General features: G+C 39.9%; 1 protein-coding gene across 1 annotated transcript in view; it reads right to left on the bottom strand.

Annotated features, from left to right (window-relative positions):
- Nucleotides 1–20,642, bottom strand: part of cntln (centlein, centrosomal protein) — a 111,471-nt gene that overhangs the window by 50,719 nt on the left and 40,110 nt on the right. The window contains exons 12-13 of the mRNA XM_077604773.1: nucleotides 16,147–16,263; nucleotides 4,048–4,148 (exon numbers count right to left, since the gene is read on the bottom strand). Coding sequence (XP_077460899.1) covers nucleotides 4,048–4,148; nucleotides 16,147–16,263 — 218 coding nt within the window. The remainder of the gene's footprint in view (nucleotides 1–4,047; nucleotides 4,149–16,146; nucleotides 16,264–20,642) is intronic.

Below are 20,642 nucleotides of genomic sequence, written 5' to 3'. Positions count from 1 at the left end.
TGCTTTCTAATATATTCTGTTTCCTTACAAGGAAGTGTAGTTGACATTTTGCCTGCTATTGACGGTGTAAAATGTCCATCCATGTGCTTTTCTTTGTCTTTCTGCTGTGAATTTACATGAGTTTACCACTCCCAATATAGGAATACCTTGAAATACGAGCTTAATGCGTGCCGGGACCGAGCTCGTATGTCAATTTACTCGTATCTCAAATCTGTTTTTTCCCATAGAAATGAACTAAATACAAATTAATTTGTTAGCACCCTCTGAAAAAACACAAAAATAAACAGGATATTTCAATGGAAAAACATCTTGTTATTGCATGCATTTACGTCTATGTGTATGGATGTATATATATATATATATATATGTGTATGCACACGTATGTGTATATGTGTGTATATATATATATACACATACATATATGTATACGTATATATATATATATATATATATATATATATATATATATATATATATATATATATATATGTGTGTATATATATACACGTGTATATATATATATTTCAGCAACACGCTTATTTATTTATAAATTTATTTATTAGCTTACTTATTACCCATCTATTTATGTCTAAAATGTCTTTTACTGTGTCTGTATTCTCACCCTCTTGCTACTGTGACAACGAAATTTCCCGAATAGGGGATGAATAAAGTTATCCAATCCAATCCAATTTGAACTGCGAGGGCTGCCAGCCAATGAACTTGTTTCCCGCTATTATTGTTGCTTTGCTGCCGCTCCTCCCAGTTCAAAAAGGATTGGACGTCCCCTGCCATCACTGGCAGGGAACTGGCTACCGACAAACCAACTGCGACCGTTTCAAGTCAAAAAAACAAGCAGAGCCTTGATCCTAAAATAGCGACGAGGCGGGCAAAATAATGAGATCGGACATGGGATATTCCGGGTCAGCTATTGGGGCGGCCTCAAAGGCGAGCGGAGGACAAAGTCGCGTTGATACGACGCTTTGTCCCGGGAAGTTTGTTACTTGGAATTAGCCGTCTCTTTCGTCTTGCCGGCACGTCGCATCCCATCAGAAGGAGCGGCGGCGAGGACGGAAGGCGGGCCGCGTCGTACGTCACCGGCGCCGGGGAGTAAACGATCCGACTCCGAGAGGACGGTGAGCCGTCACCTTGACGAGAAAACGAACGCGGTGGCTCCCTAGTCGCCGGCTGTCGGAGGCTCGGCGGCATACATTAGCGTTAGCGTCCCCTCCCGTGTACGGCGCCCGGGCCCCGCTTCCCTTTCATGTGCCGCCTTTGCCGGGAAGATAATCCGGGCGCTGACGCCTGGAGCCCGCGGCTCTTTGATCAGGTCGCCGAGGTTCCTGGAGCGAACGTTGTCGTGGCTCGCAACGTATTTTCCGCCAGCCTTGAGGTGAGCGCCTCATCGCTCCTGACACGCGGGTTACCGTCAAACGGCTGGTGACGGGGCCCGCCACTAATTACATGAATAATTGAAAAGTTTTTGACGGAAAATCTGCCAAGCGTTATCATGTCAGAGGTGCTTGTCACTACCAGTTTTGTGGGTTTTTTTCACCCTTGGAAAATGGGTGCAAAACACAAAACGTACATTTATTCGGGTATTATTAAGAAGTTTTTAGACACTGATAAACGAGTATGCAAAAATCCAAGACTCGCACGGATCATTGTGACTGAAATGTTACATTAAAAATTATTTATGAAAGAGTTTGCCTCTGCATAGTGGAAATAGACGATGTGATCGAAGTTTTTAGACATGGATTAAATGATGGAATTTGATCAATGAGTATGCAAAAAATCCAAGACTCGCACTGATTCATTATTACAGAAATTGTACATAAAAAAATGATTTATTTAAGAGTTTGCCTCTGCATAGTGGAAATCGACGATGTGATCGAAGTTTTTAGACACAAATTAAATGATGGAAGTTGATCAATGAGTATGCAAAAAAAAATCCAAGACTCGCATTGATCCATTGTGACAGAAATTTTACATTAAAAAGCATTTATGTAGGAGTTAGCCTCTGCATAGTGGAAATCGACAACGTGATCGAAGTTTTTAGACACGAATAAATGATGGAGGTACATTAGCGAGTATGCAAAAAAAGTCCAAGACTCGCACTGATCCATCGTGACAGAAATTTTACATTAAAAAGCATTTATGTAAGAGTTTGCCTCTGCATAGTGGAAATCGACGATGTGATCGGAATTTTTAGACACGAATAAATGATGGAAGTTCATCAAATATGCCAAAAAGGCAAATGTTCGTGTACAAATAGACAGGCAATGTTTTGTTGAAATGGCAAGTGGCTACAACTCCCTCTTCTTCTTCTACTATTATTTCCAATATCAATCTGGTCAGATCAAAAAATGCTTTTTTTCAAAATAAAATGTGACACATGCACACACAAGTCCTTAAACCGATCAAAAAAGAGTGCATTTCATCGTAAGAATTCCAACAGATCGGATTAAGGAAATATTGTCCATGTTGGACGACTATTTGTCAAATAATTTATTTTGGAAGGTCCTTTCTTTTATGTTGAAATTGCCTTTCACCTTTGATTTCATGAGTTCGATTCTTCGACTTCCCACCTCGAGCGTGAGTGGCAAAGGACTCTCCTTTTTAATTAGTAGCATCCTTTAATGAAACGTTAGCGCCATCATCGGTGGGAGGAAAATGAAAGTGATCCAGGACAGATTTGTTATTGAACGGCTTAATTAAAGCCACGGCGGTTGCGGCGGTCACCGGCTGACAAAAAGGCTGCTGACTGAATTAAAAGCCAGGCGGCAACATCATCGGGAACGCTCGGCGTTGATGAGATGAAGAGCACTTGATCTACCGATCAATTAGCGGCGGCCTTGATCAAGTCTTAATTGAGTTGTCCAATTCATTCCGACGAGAGGCGCCTCGTTAATTCAGCTGGCGTGTCGGCAAAGACGGGGAGTCAAAAGTGCTGTCACGTTGGAGATAGAAACGTTTTTACTCTGGAATGTCCAGGCAGAATATACCATTATGATGCCACCAAAAACAAAGTGGGAAAATTCACGTTCACCGTGAAAAAGATGGACTTTGGTAGACATTGATAATAGATCATTAATCCATTAATAGATTGATAATATAAAAATATACATATACATGTATGTATATGTGTATGTCCAATATATGTGTATATATATACACACATATATACACGTACATATATATATATATATACATACATACATATATATGTATATGTATGTGTATGTGTATGTATATATATATATATATATATATATATATATATATATATATATATATATATGCATGTATCTGTGTATATGTAAATGATATGTATATGTGTATATGTATATATGTATATGTATGTGTATACATGTATATATACATGTGTACGTATGCATGTATATACTATGTGTATGTATATCTGTGTATATATATGTATGTATGTGTATGTATGTGTATGTATGTGTGTATGTATGTGTATGTATATATATGTATGTATATGCATGTATGTGTGTATATGTAAATGATAGGTATATGTGTATATGTATATATATATATATATATATATATATATATATATATATATATATATATATGTATATATATGCATGTATCTGTGTATATGTAAATGATATGTATATGTGTATATGTATATATGTATATGTATGTGTATATATGTATATATGTGTACGTATGCATGTATATATATATATATATATATGTGTACGTATGCATGTATATATATATATATGTGTACGTATGCATGTATATACTATGTGTATGTATATCTGTGTATATATATATATATATATGTGTGTATGTATATGTGTATGTATGTGTATGTATATATATGTATGTATGTGTATGTATATGTGTATGTATATATGTATGTATATATTTATATATGTGTATATATATATATATATATGTATATGTATATATATGTATATATATATGTGTGTATATATGTATATGTATATATACATATATATACATATACATGTATATGTATATATACTGGCCAACTCAGAACTAATAATAAAAATAAACCTTGGTGTTCTTCAGTGAGACACAAGTGAAGTTCCTTGACCATGGCCCGATCCGTGGCAGCTTGGACTCGTTGCATGTCCAAGTCCTCTTCCAAACCGGTTCTGGACCAATCATGGCAAAAAAGAAACAGGAAAAAAATTACGATCCCACAAATGAAATAAATCCCATCCTTTTTGTTGGAATAATGATTCAAACCTTTTAAATCATTATTAGTAATATTTAATTAAAAAAGGAAAAACATCTTTCAACAAACTCTGCTTACAACTTGCAAGGAAAATGCCGTGTGGCGTCGTCTTAGCCCCCAGTGCATTCTGACGAGCGGCATACTCTTCGGTACATTTAGCGGCACATAACCAAAACATTCAAAGGTAATCTGATTTAAACAATTGCCATTGAAAGAAAAACACCTGCGTAAGAATTTGCAGTATAAGCATAATAATTTCTTTATAAGGTAAACTGCCGGTGTCCCAGACAAAACAATTTATGAGTCCTTCGTAGATCTCCCAGTAAACAGTCCTTGGAGGGTGAGGTGTTATGTCAACAAGCTGGAGCCAGCAGGGTGACCTCGAGTTTGTCCCAGTCTTATACAAAAGTAATTAAAATGCCTTATTACTTATTAAAAATGCTTACAACACATATAGAATATTCCATAATAATTCTAACACTTTTCCCCCTGATTCTAACACACTTAAACTGACAAAAAAATGACATTATTTTACAATGAAAGGAGATGTCATTTTCTAAAAACCCACCATGACATGAAAATGTGTCATTTATGATTCATGATGCGTCAAACAATGACTTGAATTATTTTTTGTCACCCCATAAAAATCAAAGACACTACTACAATGAAATCAAAATCTCCCATTAACATTCCCAGAAATGTCATCAAGTCTCTTTTTTATTTCTTCCCATGAAAATGAAAATGACAAAGTGAGATAAAACGCCAAGGTAGGAGGCGGTCTCGTGGTTCCGTTGCGCTCGACGCCACAGTCAAGTGTGCCCAATTACCACTCCGCAATTAGTTTGATTCCTGCTAAAGGCTAATTACGCGGCGCCATTCTGAAGACTTTACACTTTCAAGTTATTATTAGGACACCGGGCCAACGCCTGGCGAGGATACACGGCGGCGGCGAACTCCGGCGAGACCGCCGCACCTGAAACAACCGGCAGCTCGAATCCCGCCCCTTTGCTGCCGACGCGGTGTCGTCCTACCGTCTGTTAACCTCATTCGGGATGAAAAAAACCCACATTTAAAGAGGTCGCTTGCGAAACAATGGCGCCATCGCAACGGCAATTAACTAACGAGGCACCTTTATTTTTCCGCGAGATGTTTTCCGGACGAATGTCGGGAAAAACGACCTGGGGAAGAAAAAAAAAAAAAGTTGTAGCAAGGGAAATAATGAGCTTTTTAGCCCTGGCAGTCCAGTAAACGTCCGCTCTAATGGCTGACCGCAGCTTAAATAAGTACACAAATGACTCTCCCTGAGGGGCCGCTGGGGGTGAGGAAGCAGATGGATATGTGTCGCTCCTTTATGGATTTTCCTCCATAAATGAACTCCAGTCGATGAGGCACCAGCGCGGCCTCCTGTGTCCCGACTCTTAATGGGACAAATGAGCTGAAATATGCAGTAAGTGGAAGGTGCTTGTTCCAGATCAGGTTTCTGCCCAAACCCAAAAATATATATACAGACGCTCCCCTACTTACGAACATACGACTTACGAACAACGGTACATACGAACATGTCTGCAAATTGCGTTTATGTCGAAAAATGTTCGTAAGTTCGATTTTGTATTTTTTCCCCGAGTAGTGCTTCTTTCCGCCGCTAATACCGACGCCTGGCGCTGTGAGGGCTCAGCTCACCCAGCATCTACCTTCTTCTTCGTTGCAATGCGGAAGTGCGTGAATGTATCTCCAGTGTGCAAAGAACCTTTTTCATTTGTATCATTAAATATCTCGTGCATCCATTATTGAATATGGTTGGTAAAAAGCGAAAGGCTTCTATTGAGGGAGTTGCAAGGAAGAGGCAAGCCATTTCATTTGAAACGAGTGGCAATAATAACGAAGCTTGATGCGCGTGAGAGTGGTGAGTGTTTCACGGACGTACAACTTGAATCGTTCGACCGTCAGTACCATTTATAAACAGAAAGATGGAGCAGCAGGACCCAAATATTGAACGTTGCACAAAGTTTGCAAATCAATTGAATTATGCCATACAGTGCTACTGCATCATTTATGATGAAAAAAAGAAGAAAACTGTGCAATTGTCGTTAGATCGCTTCTTTCGGCCAGTTTCTAATACATAAATCTCTCTTTCTCTCTATACAGTACTGTACATATTCTCTCCATTTTATTAAATGTTTTTTTCAGTACAAACCAATGCGTGTTACTGATACAAGCCTTAAACATACAAATGCACTTATATAAACCTTCAATATACTTATATAGGCCTTAAACATAAATTATAATACAAAATATAGCACTGAATCAACTTACAAACAAATTCAACTTATGAACAATCGCTCGGAACCTAACTCGTTTGTAAGTAGGGGAGCGTTTTTACAGTGGTACCTTGACCTAGGATCAGCTCGTGGTACGACATGCTCGTAGTACGACATGCTCGCTGTACGACGAAAATTTCGATCGAATAATTCGCCCGCGATACGATCAAAATTTCGAGATGTGACCAAGCCAGATGGCCATGACATGAGAGGCTGTTTATCATTGTAGCGCACTGTCTTTTTTTTGCCGCATCTCTTTCGTGTATAACAGATGTAAGATGGCGGCGCCCTGAGCGAGCAATAGCAGGCAAGTGTGTGAGTTTTTACATGTTTTATGCAAGATATGTTTTTTTTAATTTTCATGAATTTCATTGATAGACGTCCAAATAAATTTTGTTAAGCATTTTATCTGTTTATCTTTTTTAAATTTCAAAATAAATGACCGTATCGGCCACATTGTCTTGCATTATGGCGTTTCGTCTGTCACCTTGCAGTTTTTCAAGTCTAATTTGTGCGCATATAAGCCGTACCCTCGATTCGGCCATCTTTTTTTGAGGGACAAATACGGCTTATATGCGAGAAAATACGGTAGAGTGGTACCTCGACCTACGACATGCTCGAGGTATGCTGAAAAATTTTGATTGAATAATTTGCCCGCGATACGATCAAAATTTCGAGATGCGACCAAGCCAGGTGGCCATGACATGAGAGGCTGTTTATCATTGTAGCGCACTGTCTTTTTTGGCCGCATCTATTTCGTGTATAACTACTATATCTACGAGCACTGAACGATTTATTCAGACAAGTTTCGACCAGGAAACGCACAACGCACATGCGCGGGCAAAAAGAGGACTTTCTGGGTAATGAAGTATATTGTGCACACAACACCGACCGATAGGCAATGGCAGCCTTTCTCAGAATAAAACTTCATTACCCACAATCAATACGTGGGTAGGCTGTTATTCCTTCCTTAGCCTGTTAGCTTCCGCGATCGCTCATTCAAGACTACTTCTCGTTGGCAAGTGGTCTTGCGTTATCCTATTGTGAGGACATTTGTGTGCATCATTTTCGGAATATTTTGAAGGAAATACAAGAGCAAACAGCCTATCGATAGCAAACGTGAGGGTGGAGGTGTGGCAAACCGCTAACCCGGAAAACGAAGGTAACAAAAGACAAAACTAGAATTCAGTTTTGTGTAAAGTTACATTAAACGTATGTTTGAGTGTCTGTATATATTAATCCAAGTTCATTTAAATTTGTTTGTTCGTCTGAGTGCGTTGTTGCTATGGATTTAGATTTTTTTTTATAAATGGATTAAAAGAACTGGATTAAAAGCCCTGAAAATTCCGTTTTTTTATAGATCTAAAACAATGTTTATTTTAGCTTTTTTTATATATATTTCTAGATTTTACAACATGATTTTGGAACTAAAAACACAGAAAAAAATTGATACAAAAATTACAATTCTTGATTTAAAAGGGGGAAAATCAGGAAATTTAATATCCATCTATACTCTTCATTTTAATTTGATCCTAAAACAGAAAGTCAGCACTCATGATTTACTTTCCCGGACCACACAAAATGATGCGGCGGGCCAGATTTGGCCCCCGAACCGCCACTTTGACACATGTGCCATAGATGATTTTGTAAAAAAAATAAGCTTTTGTTTGCTGCCGACCCTTCCAATGCCAATCGATTGGAGGCAAACATGGTCAGTGACAGCCAAAAACTTGGTTATATTTTTGCTGTTGCGGGCCCCAAAATCTCCGGCTAGTATTTTGCGTAAAGCAAATTTCATAGCCACAGGTTTCGGGGGATGTTGCACTGTAAAGTTAAACTGTCTTGGGATATATTTTCCCGAATCCAAACGGTTATAGGGGGAACTCTAAAAGTTTTGATTGATTTTTTCATATCAGGCATTGGGGAAGAATTCCGTCACTATCCTCTTTAGCATCGGGTTAAAGTACGAATTTGAGCCCTAAGGGGTACGTCTTTGCAGGATTCAAGGTCAACAACAATGGAACCATTTACAAATAAGAACACTTTAGTGGAATAAGCAAATAACGGGCTTCTGGTCGCCGGGTGAAACGGTCCACATGGCTAACCCGTGTTTCCAGCTGCTCTTTTGCCCCCATTTTTGCGATTTTTGTAATTCTCCCACTGCCTTTCGTAGCGCTAGGACTTTAGCCCAAAGCAATAGACTGGATGTCATTTGATCCGACGTCTCCTACCTCGACGAGAGTACGAAAGCCGGGCCGTCGCGGCCTGGCTTGTTCGGAACACGAGAAATCGCAAGGAATCAAGGGAAGAAAGTGGAAGGACCTCTGGCATTTCCATTGTTGGAGGAAAAAAAAAATCATCTTGTTCTTCTTTGAGGTCTGTCGGGGGATACCCCTGTAGTCAAACTCCAGCTGGAGGGCTCCTTGTTCTTAGAGGGTCTTGGGTGGCTCGCGCCGAGGCTTCCGAGCATGCGGCTGTATTTTAGATGAGGGCAATGGAAAGCCCCTTTTGACCATGCCTGTGAAAATCAGCATTTTACAGCAGGTTTAGTCTTAGTTGCAGTTGCAGACATGGATTGATGGAAATGAAGAAATGTTGACCAGATTTCTTTGCCACTGGGCCAAAAACAAAGGAATGAAGTAGCCAAATTTTGATTAAGGCATAAAAAAAACGTGTTTTTCATATTGCTTCAAATAGGGTGGAGCGATAATTCTACATTTTAATCGCATGAGGATAATTGCAATTCATCGGAATGCCATTTACACAATCAGATACTGTATTTTCTCACATATTTGTCGCAAAAAAAATAATGACTGAATCAAGGGCATGGCTTATATGCGCACAAAATACACTTGACATGCACGAAACGCCATATCGCAAGACAATGCGGCCGATACGGTCATTTATTTCAAAATAGAGAAAAGATAAACAGATAAAACGCTTAACCAACTTAATTGTGATATCTATGAATGAAATTTAAAAAAAAAAAATAACCGTATCTTGCATAAAACGTGAAAAAAACTCACTTAATTGTGCCTTCCATTGCTTGCTCAGGGCGCCGCCATCTTACCTAGAGGTGACAAACTAGACCGCTACAGACACACTTCCTAGTTGTACCGGTCACGTGACTTCCTTTTAACGTGCTTTAAATAAGTACAGTATTTTCTCGCATACTCGTATTTATTGCTAAAAATCGAAGGTGCGGCTTATATGCGCATAAATTAGACTTGGCATGCACGATAACGCAAGAGCATGCGACCAATACGGTCATTTATTTCAAAATAGAGAAAAGATAAACAGATAAAACGCTAAACCAGATTAATTTTGATATCTATGAATGAATTTCAAGACAGAAAATTAACCGTATCTTGCATAAAACGTGAAAAAACTCGCTTAATTGTGCCTGCCATTGCTCGCTCAGAGCGCCGCCATCTAACCTAAGGATGACAAACTAGACCGCTACGGACACACTTCCAGGTTGTACTGCTCACATGACTTCCTTTTTGAATTTGTCTACGTGCAGGCAACACCCTTTAGGAATGTCGAATTATAAATCGATTTATACAGTATTTCAGAAATACCACGTATGATGATTTTTCTTAAGATTTTCCCTTCAAAGTAACACATTTGTACTCCCTATTAAAACCATGAATATGGAGGTGAAAATTGTGAATCAGGGTGCGGCTTATATGAGAGAAATTGTCAAATTCAACGATTTTAAGGCAATTTTAAGGGTACAACTTATACACGGAGGCGGCTAATATGCGAGAAAATACGGTAATAAATTGAAATTGCTCATTGAGCGCACTTTTCTGACAAAAGCCGACAGATGTATTTTACCTTGTGAGTTTACTCGCATTTCCGTCGCCATTCATTTCTACTTCATACCTGTCAACCTCTGCCGATGACTGCCCTTATAAATGATTATGATTCCCCTTACAAACCCCCCAAAAAAACCTTACAAACACCGTACGAGTCGTACGGTGTTTGTAAGGTTTTTTGGGGGTTTGTAAGGGGAATCATAATCATTTATAAGGGCAGTTATCGGCAGAGGTTGACAGGTATGCTACTTTGACAGAAGCGAAAACCGCATGGCAACACCGAATGCAGCATGTCGTCTCGTAATTACAAAGCGCCAAGCAAATTTCCCCTTTCAAAAGAATTAATTTCCCAAATAATTAATGAAGGCCCGACCAACCCTTAGTACACTGATTTGAAAACATGCATAAAACATTCTGTTTGCGTGAGCAAAATATGTCCCTCCTCCGAATCTGCCCGAGGTCCGGAGGGGGGGGGGGGCAAAAAGACACTCATTACTTGTATTACCTTTTAGCAAATCAAGATGAAACGAGCAGAAAGACGAGGAACGCGCTGGTAAACTTTATTAAACTTAATTAGAGTCAACGTCGCTCAGTGGGGAGCTCGCCGTCCGTAATGGTCACCGCGCAAAGGATCTCGCGCCGCAAATGTCTCAAAGGCTCAAGCCCCGCCCCCCCCAGCCAGTAAACGCCGGTTAATTTATTCTTTGATGTTATCTGACTGCAGCGTCTTCCATGTGAAAGTGCGCCCGCCGCGTGTGTTTACACTACTTACGAGGCCTAAATAATCCCTGCCTCTTTTTAACCAACAAACCTTTTACAACAATTAACGAGTGCGGACACCGAGTGGAGAAAGGCGCATAATGAGCTAGATAAAAGGATCCCACTGCGGTTATTTTCCGGCCCACACTGCAGATATTTTCTTACCAGTCCACCACCAGGACATCTCAATCCACAAAAAAAATTGGAGAAACGCTTGGTAAATTGACGGAAACGGCCCTTTTGATAAGGCCTTATTAGGATTTTTATGCCCCAATTCCATCAGGGTGATGCTAAATAGCGTGCGTAAAAGGTGACGCAAGTGTACAAGAATGTACCGTATTTACTCGCATATAAGCCGCCCACGCATTTAAGTCGCACATTCAAATTGACTTAAAATCTTTGAATTTTACAATTTTTCTCGTACAAGCCGCCCATGAATTTAAGTCGCACGCTTTAAATTGCCTTAAAACTTTTGAATTTTACAATTTATCTCGTATAAACCGCCCACGCATTTAATTTGCACCCTTCATAATGCCTTAAAATCTTTGAATTTTACAATTTTTCTCGTATAAGCCGCCCGGGCATTTAAGTCGGACCCTTCAAATTGACTTAAAATCGTTGAATTTTACAATTTCTCTCGTATAAACCGCCCGCACATTTAATTTGCACCCTTCAAAATGCCTTAAAATCTTTGAATTTTACATTTTTTCTCGTATAAGCCGCCCGTGCATTTAAGTCGCACCCTTCAAATTGACTTAAAATCGTTGAATTTTACAATTTCTCTCGTATAAGCCGCCCCCGCATTTAAGTCGCACCCTTCAAATTGCCTTAAAATCTTTGAATTTCCAATTTCTCTCGTATAATCCGGCATATCAAAAGCGTACACTTTGAACACGTTTTAGCTCCTCCAGTCAATGTAACACAATTTTCACCTTTTCACTCAACCTTGAAAGAGAATTCCAAAATTACAACAGGTGTAACGCTTCTCTTAGCACTGTGCGGGACCCTCTGCGCGGGAGTTAGCCCATCTGTACTTGCGCAGTCAAGAGTCATTTTGGACCTCTGGAAGGCGTTTTATCAGCGTCGTTTGCCGAAGAACCGATCGGGAGCATCTGTGCGCCCTCTCAAAGAAGAAGAAAGACTAGCAAAAAAAGTACAAGACGAATGAATGGAGCGATGAACGCCGCTGGTGTTTAAAGCTTTAAAAAACAGTCCTAAACTCTCAACTAGCGGGATTTAATTAGCCATTAGTCGATGATTGCTCGACAGTTGCACAGCATAACCTTCACGGGCGTAATCATCATCACGCGGTCAACGGAGGAGCAAGCTGTGACGACTTGCCCCAAGAGTTGTAATTCGGCAAAATTGGGCTGTTTTTACGAATCAAAGCACTAAGCAAACATATCGGATGGAGACCATTTCGATATGGAAATGAAGGAGGTATGAGAGCATCGGGTAATATTTGTAGACTGAGCATTTCTTGAGGAGGGCTCACTTTACTACAAAAAAATGACATTTACTGGTAAGGTTTGTTTTTTTGTATTGGTCTATCGCGAGTTGGCATTGGTAAAACAACTTGAGAAAAATTGTATCAGAAGTAAAATCAGTGTTGGAAGATTCCTCGCTAACAATTCAAATAGGACATTCATCACCTAAGGAAAATGGCTAATATTACTACACAATGGAGTTGTACTACAGGACACCCACATGACCGAAGCATCCCACCAAATACTCGGACCACAAACAAGAGCCTGGTCCTGAAAAGCTGATTGAAAGTTAAAAAAATAAAAATCTGTATTAGAACGTCCATAGCTAACAATTCTAACAGGACATTCTTCATCACCTAAAGAAAATGGCTAATATTACTATACAATGGAGGACACCCTGGTACTTGGACATGACCAAAACATCCCACCTAATACTTGGACAAGAAATGAAAACCTGGTCGGAAGTTTAAAAAAAAATTACATCCCTAGCTGACAATTCTAACAGAATCACCACAATTCACCACCTACGGAAAATGACTAATATAACTAAACTATACAATGGAGGACACCCTGGTACTTGGACATGACCAAAGAATCCCACCAAATACGCGGACCAAAAACAAGAGCCCGGTCTTGAAAACCTGATTGGAAGTTAATAAAATAAAAATGTGTATTGGGACGTCCATAACTAACAATTCTGACAAGACATTCTTCATCACCTAAGGAAAATGATTAATACAATACTATACAATGGAGGACACCCTGGCACTTGGACATAACCGAAACATCCCACCAAATACTCGGACCACAAACAAGAGCCTGGTCCTGAAAACCTGATTGAAAATTTAAAAAAATAAAAATCTGTATTGGAACGTCCATAGCTAAAAATTCTAACAAGACATTCTTCATCACCTAAGGAAAATAGCTAATATTAGTAAACAATTGAGTTCTACTATAGGACACCCTGGTACTTGGCCATGACCGAAGTATCCCACCAAATACTTGGACCACAAAAAAAGAGTCTGGTCCTGAAAACCTGATTGGAAGTATAAAAAAAATCTGCATTGGAACGTCCAGAGCTAACAATTCTAACAGGACATTCATCACCACCTACAGGAAAATGACTAATATAACTATACAATAGAGGGCACCCTGGTGCTTGGACCTGACCAAAGCACCCCACCAAATACTCGGACCACAAACAAAAGGGTCCTGAAAACCGGAGTGGAAGTTAAATTGGAAGTTCTGCATTGGAAAGTCCAGAGCTAACAATTCTAACATTCTTCATCACCTAAGAAAAATAGCTAATATTACTATACAGTGGAGTTCTACTATAGGACACCCTGGTACTTGGACATGACCGAAGCATCCCACCAAATACTCACAAGAGACCGGTCCTGAAAACCTGATTGGAAGTTAAAAAAATTAAAATCTGTATTGGAACTAACAATTCTAACAGGACATTCTTCACCACCTAAGCAAAATGGCTAATACAACTATACAATGGAGGACACTCTGGTACTTGGACCTGACCAAAGCATCCCACCAAACACTACCTACCTAAAAACCCAAAAGTTTTTGGTGATCAAATCCAAGTGATCTAACCTGCCGGATAATCTGAAAAAAATACGCGTAGCCAGTCAGGCAGTCCACAAGAAGGGGATCTACACTAAACCTCGTCATGACAAGAGGTTTTCCCTCATGGGTGAGTTTCAAGGACCCTGCGAGCAGTCTGTTTACCACCCCCAAACACCGCCCCCCATTTCCCAGTGACCATCCGGCGCAATGCTCAGTTCCAGGCAGACAGGCCGGCCGATGGACATCCCTTAACAGGCAGCATCGGCGGCACTTGGGCTACTAGCCTGTAATTAACTCAGACAGCTCAGGCTTGGAGAGAGGCAGCCGGGCTATATCGTAATGAGCTCAGCTGGGATTAGGAGGACAGGGCAGGGGGCTGAGCGGAGGGGAGGGGAGGCGTCGGAGGGAAGGAAGGGGGTACGCGCCAATTCTGGCCTCAAACTATACACCGCGGCGGGCCAGGGGGCGGCCAAGACGAGGCGGAAAAGCAAAGACGCTTGAGAGAGGTGAGGAAAGGTGAAGGATGGGGGAGACGGGAGGAGATGGGAGGAGTCGGGAGGAGTCAGGACTCTGGCTTGGGGCGTCGCAGAGGGTCACCAAACAAGACAATGGAGGCAAGGAGAAACGACAGGGCGCCGGCTTTACGAAGAACGCCGAATTTTAAGGGTGATGGAGACGCATCGGAAAGGACGTTTTAAGGCACATGTGTCAAAGTGGCGGCCCGGGGGCTAAATGTGGCCCGCCGCATCGTTTTGTGTGGCCCGGGAAAGTAAATCATGAGTGGCGACTTTCTGTTTTAGGATCAAATTAAAATGAAGAGTATAGATGTATATTAAATTTCCTGATTTTCCCCCTTTTAAATCAATCATTGTAATTTTTTTAATCCATTTTTTCTGTGTTTTTAGTTCAAAAATCATTTTGTAAAATCTAAAAATATATTAAAAAAAGCTAAAATAAACATTGTTTTAGATCTATTAAAAAACGGAATATTCAGGACTTTTAATCCAGTTATTTAAATCCATTTATTAAAAATAAATAAATATTATATCTAAAATGGTCCGGCCCACGTGAAACAAAGTTGACGTTAAAGCGGCCCGCGAACTAACCCGAGTCTGACACCCCTGTTTTAAGGGTTGTTCAGTTTCGTTGCCCTAATCTCATGAAACGCAAGCAAAAAAACTGAACCATTTGACCTGAGTTCCAATTTCAAAACGAGGTATGCTAAAGTGAACGTAAACAAACAAACAACCAGGCCAGAAGCCGATCCCGTTTTTAATTTTATGTTAAATATAAACCTGTATAACTCTCTTATGGCTTACGGTATTTTGCTGTTTCATATAACCCCCATTTAATATACCCGGGTATATTAAACGGCAAGGGTATATTAAATGGCGCACAAACGGGAGGCTCAAAAAAGCAAAAATCATTTAATATACCCGGGTATATTAAACGGTAAAATATGTTACTTTAATTTTATCAGTAAAAAATATATCAATTTAAAATCAATTATTCTTATTAAATGATTACAAGTACCAAACTTCATTATAATCCACCCACAAATGACGGAGGAGCAATTTGAGTTGCCGTCCTTCCCACTAAGAACAAAGAGAGCGAGAACTTGAGACCTCCCTCCGGGCGGTCTAAAATAATGGAGAATTTCACAAGCGCTATCATCTGATTCTCATCGGATTAAGCGAACTACAGGCGGGAAAAACACCCTCGGTGAGATTGCGTCTTTTGTATCCGCTAGTGCTTTCATGTGTGAAGATTTGGGTGGCCAATTTTACAAATGAGGAGACTCTAATGATCTTACTCTGACCCCCGCTGTTGGGTAATGATGTGACGGATTGAGGGGGTGCCGTGAAGTCGGGAAGGTCATCGTCAATAGAAAACAAATGAAATGCGAGTGTCCGTGATGATGCAGATAAGAAGATGTTCTCGGAGTGACTTACTTTTCCAAGGTGAGTTTCCGGGTGAGATTTTTGAAGTAAGCCAGTTCGTTCCACACAGCGTCGCTGTCCTCTTGTCGTAACTGCCAGGGCTCGGCACGCGACATCTTTCCAGGTGGCCTGAAGTACAAAACACCCAGGTTTTTACACACTTATCTCGCATATAAGCCGTGCCGGGTATAAAAACAGATTTAAAAAAAATGCTTTTAACGCAAAAATTAGAGATTTAAACAATTGCAAGTAGTGATTTAAAGGGGAGGAAAATAGGAAAAACCCGGGTTTTGACACGCAAGCGTATTTTCTCGCATATAAGCCGCCCCTGCGTATAAGAACAGATTTTAAAAAATGCTTTTAACCAAAAATTAGAGATTTAAACAATTGCAATTATTGATTTAAAGGGGAGGAAAATAGGGGAAAAAAACAGGTTTTTACAAACTAGCGTATTTTCTCGCATATAAGCCGCCCCTGTGTATATAAAAAAAAGGCTTTTAACCCAAAAATTAGGGATTTAAACAATTGTAATTATTGATTTAAAGGGGAGTAAAATAGGAAAAACCTGAGTTTTTACACACAAGTGTATTTTCTCGCATATAAGCCGCCCCTGTGTATAAAAACAAATTTTTAAAAAAGATTTTTTACCCAAAAATTAGGGATTTCAACAATTGCAAGTATTGATTTAAAGGGGAGGAAAATTTGAAAAAAATTGGTTTTTACACACTAGTGTATTTCTCACATATAAGCCGCCCATGTATAAAAACAGATTTAAAAAAAATGATTTTAACCCCCAAATTAGGGATTTAAACAATTTCAATTATTGATTTAAAGGGGAGGAAAACAATAAATATTCCCTATAAATCTAAAAAAACAGAAATTACTCACTTTCTCAGGCCGCACAAAATGCTGTGGCGGGCCAGATTTGGCCCCTGGGCCACCACTTTGTGCTCTATAGTTTATGTTTCATTAAATTAAGATTGAAACATGCCAACACATACATAGTCTGCTTTTTACTTACTGTAGCCTTTATTGGCCAACTGTCACAGTTCATTTGTTGCATTACGCCTTCCAAAACACAAGAAATATGTGAAACGCGGGTGTTACACTCACAGCCGGTACTGCAATGCTACCTTCTGCCTTTGGCCAATTGGCGCAGGGATAACGAGGCTCTCCGTCGCCCTCTGTATTCGTTATCTGGCGGTATTCAAATGAGCGGCCTTGACTTTTAGTGGCAAATGATATACGTAGCCACCTAGGCGTGTTTGTTAAAGCCCAGGGCGCCATCTTGTGCGGCCACGCAACGGGGGGCAATCCCAGTGCGACTTGAAAATGGAAATACATACGCAAACAAGGGCCTTCAAATGTCTACAGCTCGCTTATAAATACTTAATGACACTGTGTTTTGTTTTCATCAGCTGAACTCCAGCACCCACACACACACACACACGAACACACACGGTTCTCCGATAAGTATTTGCCAAGGTATTCAATTCCAATTAGCCTTGCATTTGCAAACTAACGCAGCATTTAGGGGGCAAATACGTATTTACAGCACTTTATATCCCTAAAATTGCCTGAAAAATGACCCAAAGCCAAAAATAGCCTTTTTTTTAAAATATATTTGTTCCTGGTGGGAATTAATAAATGAAAAACAGTCTCCGGCCTATAAATTGCTACTTTTAATTTGTTAACTTTTCCATAGATCACTCGCCGCCAGTCAAATATGATTGGATGTCTAGCAAGTTCAACTGCAGCAGTTGTGGAATGCTTAAGTACCGTATTTTCTTGCATATTAGCGTATAAATCGTACCCTTAAAATTGCCTTAAAATGATTGAATTTTCCAATTTCTCTCGTATAAAACCGCACCTTGATTCACAATTTTCACCTCAATATTCATGGGTTTAATAGCGAGTACAAATGTGTTACTTTCAAGGGAAAATCTTAAGAAAAATCATTGCACGTGCTATTTCTGAAATAATGTAGAAATCAATTGCTGGATTGCAAATTTCTAGATTGTCTGGATGTAGACAAATTCAAAAAGGAAGTCATTTGAGCAGTACAATTTCTTGAATTTCAGTCATAGACGTCAAAATACATTTTGTTAAGCGTTTTATCTGTTTATCTTTTCTCTATTTTGAAATAAATGACCATATCGGCCACATTGTCTTGCGTTATGGCGTTTCGTGCATGTCAAGTCTAATTTATGCGCATATAAGCCGTACCGTCGATTTTTTTTAGCAATAAATACGAGTATGCGGGAAAATACTGTACTTATTTAAAGCACTTTATATCCCTAAAATTGCCTGAAAAATGACCAAAAGCCAAAAATAGCCTTTTAAAAAATATATATATTTGTTCCAGGTGGGAAATAATAAATGAAAAACAGTCTCCGGCTTATAAATTGCTACTTTTAATTTGTTAACTTTTCCATAGATCACTCGCCGCCAGTCAAATATGATTGGACGTCTAGCGAGTTCAACGGCAGCAGTTGAAATGTAATATACATCTATACTCTTCATTTTAATTTGATCCTAAAACAGAAAGTCAGCACTCATGATTTACTTTCCCGGGCCACACAAAATGATGCGGCAGGCCAGATTTGGCCCCCGGGCCGCCACTTTGACACATGTGCTGTATGCGATAAAATACGGTACTCATTTAATGCACTTTATATCCCTAAAATTGCCTGAATAATGACCAAGAGCCAAAAATAGCCTTTTTTAAAAAAAAAAATGTTCCAGGTGGGAAATAATAAATGAAAAACAGTCCTAGGCCTATAAATTGCTACTTTTAATCTGTTAACTTTTCCATAGATCATCGCCAGTCAAAATAGATTGGACGTCTAGCGAGTTCGACGGCGGCGATTGTGGAATTCTCAAGTAAATGAGAAGCCTCCAACTTTTGACATTCATTTGCGTTGCGTATCGTCGGTCCACATCGGTCCACTTGGCCAATAATCTTACCCTGCGGTCACTTTGAATCGGGCCTCAAACACCTTCCTTAGAATTCCCCGAGTGTGATATTTGGATGCCTTTCCAAGAAAGGTGAGCGTGCGCTGCTTTATTAAGTCACAGTAAAGCTTTATACATTTTAATTTGTTTGGAGTGCTCCTAAAAGCTGTTGAACACCGACCGACCGAGCCATGAGAGAGCGATCGTCTTCAGGCCTGACTGCTTCCCCCCAACGGTATCCTAGTTTCCATTATTAAGCAGGGGGAAACGGAGAGAACTTTTCCACGCCGCTGCGGCTAATTGCTCTGATTCAGGGGGAATCTGTTTATGGGCGCAGCTTTGATCAGAGTACGGATGCTTTAATAACCTTTAATTTTATTTGCGCACCCCCCCCCCCATCTCACCCAGTATGATTAAAAAACTTTTTCCCATCTCCAATATAAACAGGAAGTCGGCTTTTCCCCCCTCTTGAACGTGCCGTTTTGTAGTAAAAAAATATCAGAATATCTGGGTTTCAGCGGGACTGATGGACGGCGTGCCATCTGCATTCAGATGAGAGAACCGATTTCAGGAAGGTTTGGCGAAGATCGGTCGAGGGTTCGATGACGGGCGAAGGATTTTAGCGAGATTTTGTCTGGCTATAGGGATTTTCTACCATAGCGAACGTTGTTTTGCAGAAAATTTTCAGTCCGTTCGGTTCCCTTATGGATCGTCTTTTGTCATAAAAGTGCACTTAATGAGCATTTTCAATTTATTACCGTATTTTCTGGCATATTAGCCGCCTCCGCGTCTAAGCTATACCGTTAAAATAGCTTTAAAATCTTTCAATTTGACAATTTCTCTCGTATAAGCCGCACCTTGATTCACAATTTTCACCTCCATATTTTTTAGGGAGTACAAATGTGTTACTTTGAAGGTAAAATATTAAGAAAAATCATCGCATGTGGTATTTATGAGATAATGTATAAATCGATTGCTGGATTGGACATTCCTAAATTGTCTGCACGTAGACAAATTCAAAAAGGAAGTCATGTGAGCAGTACAACCAGGAAGTGTGTCTGTAGCGGTCTAGTTTGTCATCCCTAGGTAAGATGGTGGCGCAATTTTTTTTCTTGAATTTCAGTCATAGACGTCAAAATACATTTTGTTTAGCGTTTTATCTGTTTATCTTTTCTCTATCCGGGTAATGTTGAACGGCGGGGAGGTTTCAATGGGACTGATGGACGGCACGCCGTCTGAATTCTGATGAGATTACTGATTTTAGAAAGGTTTGGCAAAGATTGGTCGACGGCGGGCGAAGGATTTTAGCGAGATTTTGTCTGACTAGGGGATTTTCTCCCGTAGCGAGCGTTGATTTGCAGAACATTTTCAGTCCGTTTGGTTCCGTAATGGATCAGCTTTTGTCCGAAAAGTGGACTCAATGAGCATTTTCAATTTATTACCGTATTTTCTCGCATATTAGCCGCCTCCGCGTCTAAGCCGTACCCTTAAAATTGCTTTAAAATCTTTGAATTTGACAATTTCTCTCGTATAAGCCGCACCTTGATTCACAA

This window comes from Stigmatopora argus, chromosome 7 (assembly GCF_051989625.1).
Source record: "Stigmatopora argus isolate UIUO_Sarg chromosome 7, RoL_Sarg_1.0, whole genome shotgun sequence".
Lineage (NCBI taxonomy): Eukaryota > Metazoa > Chordata > Actinopteri > Syngnathiformes > Syngnathidae > Stigmatopora > Stigmatopora argus.
The sequence above is the reverse complement of the archived record's forward strand: the minus strand, read 5'-3'. Positions and strand labels throughout refer to the sequence as shown.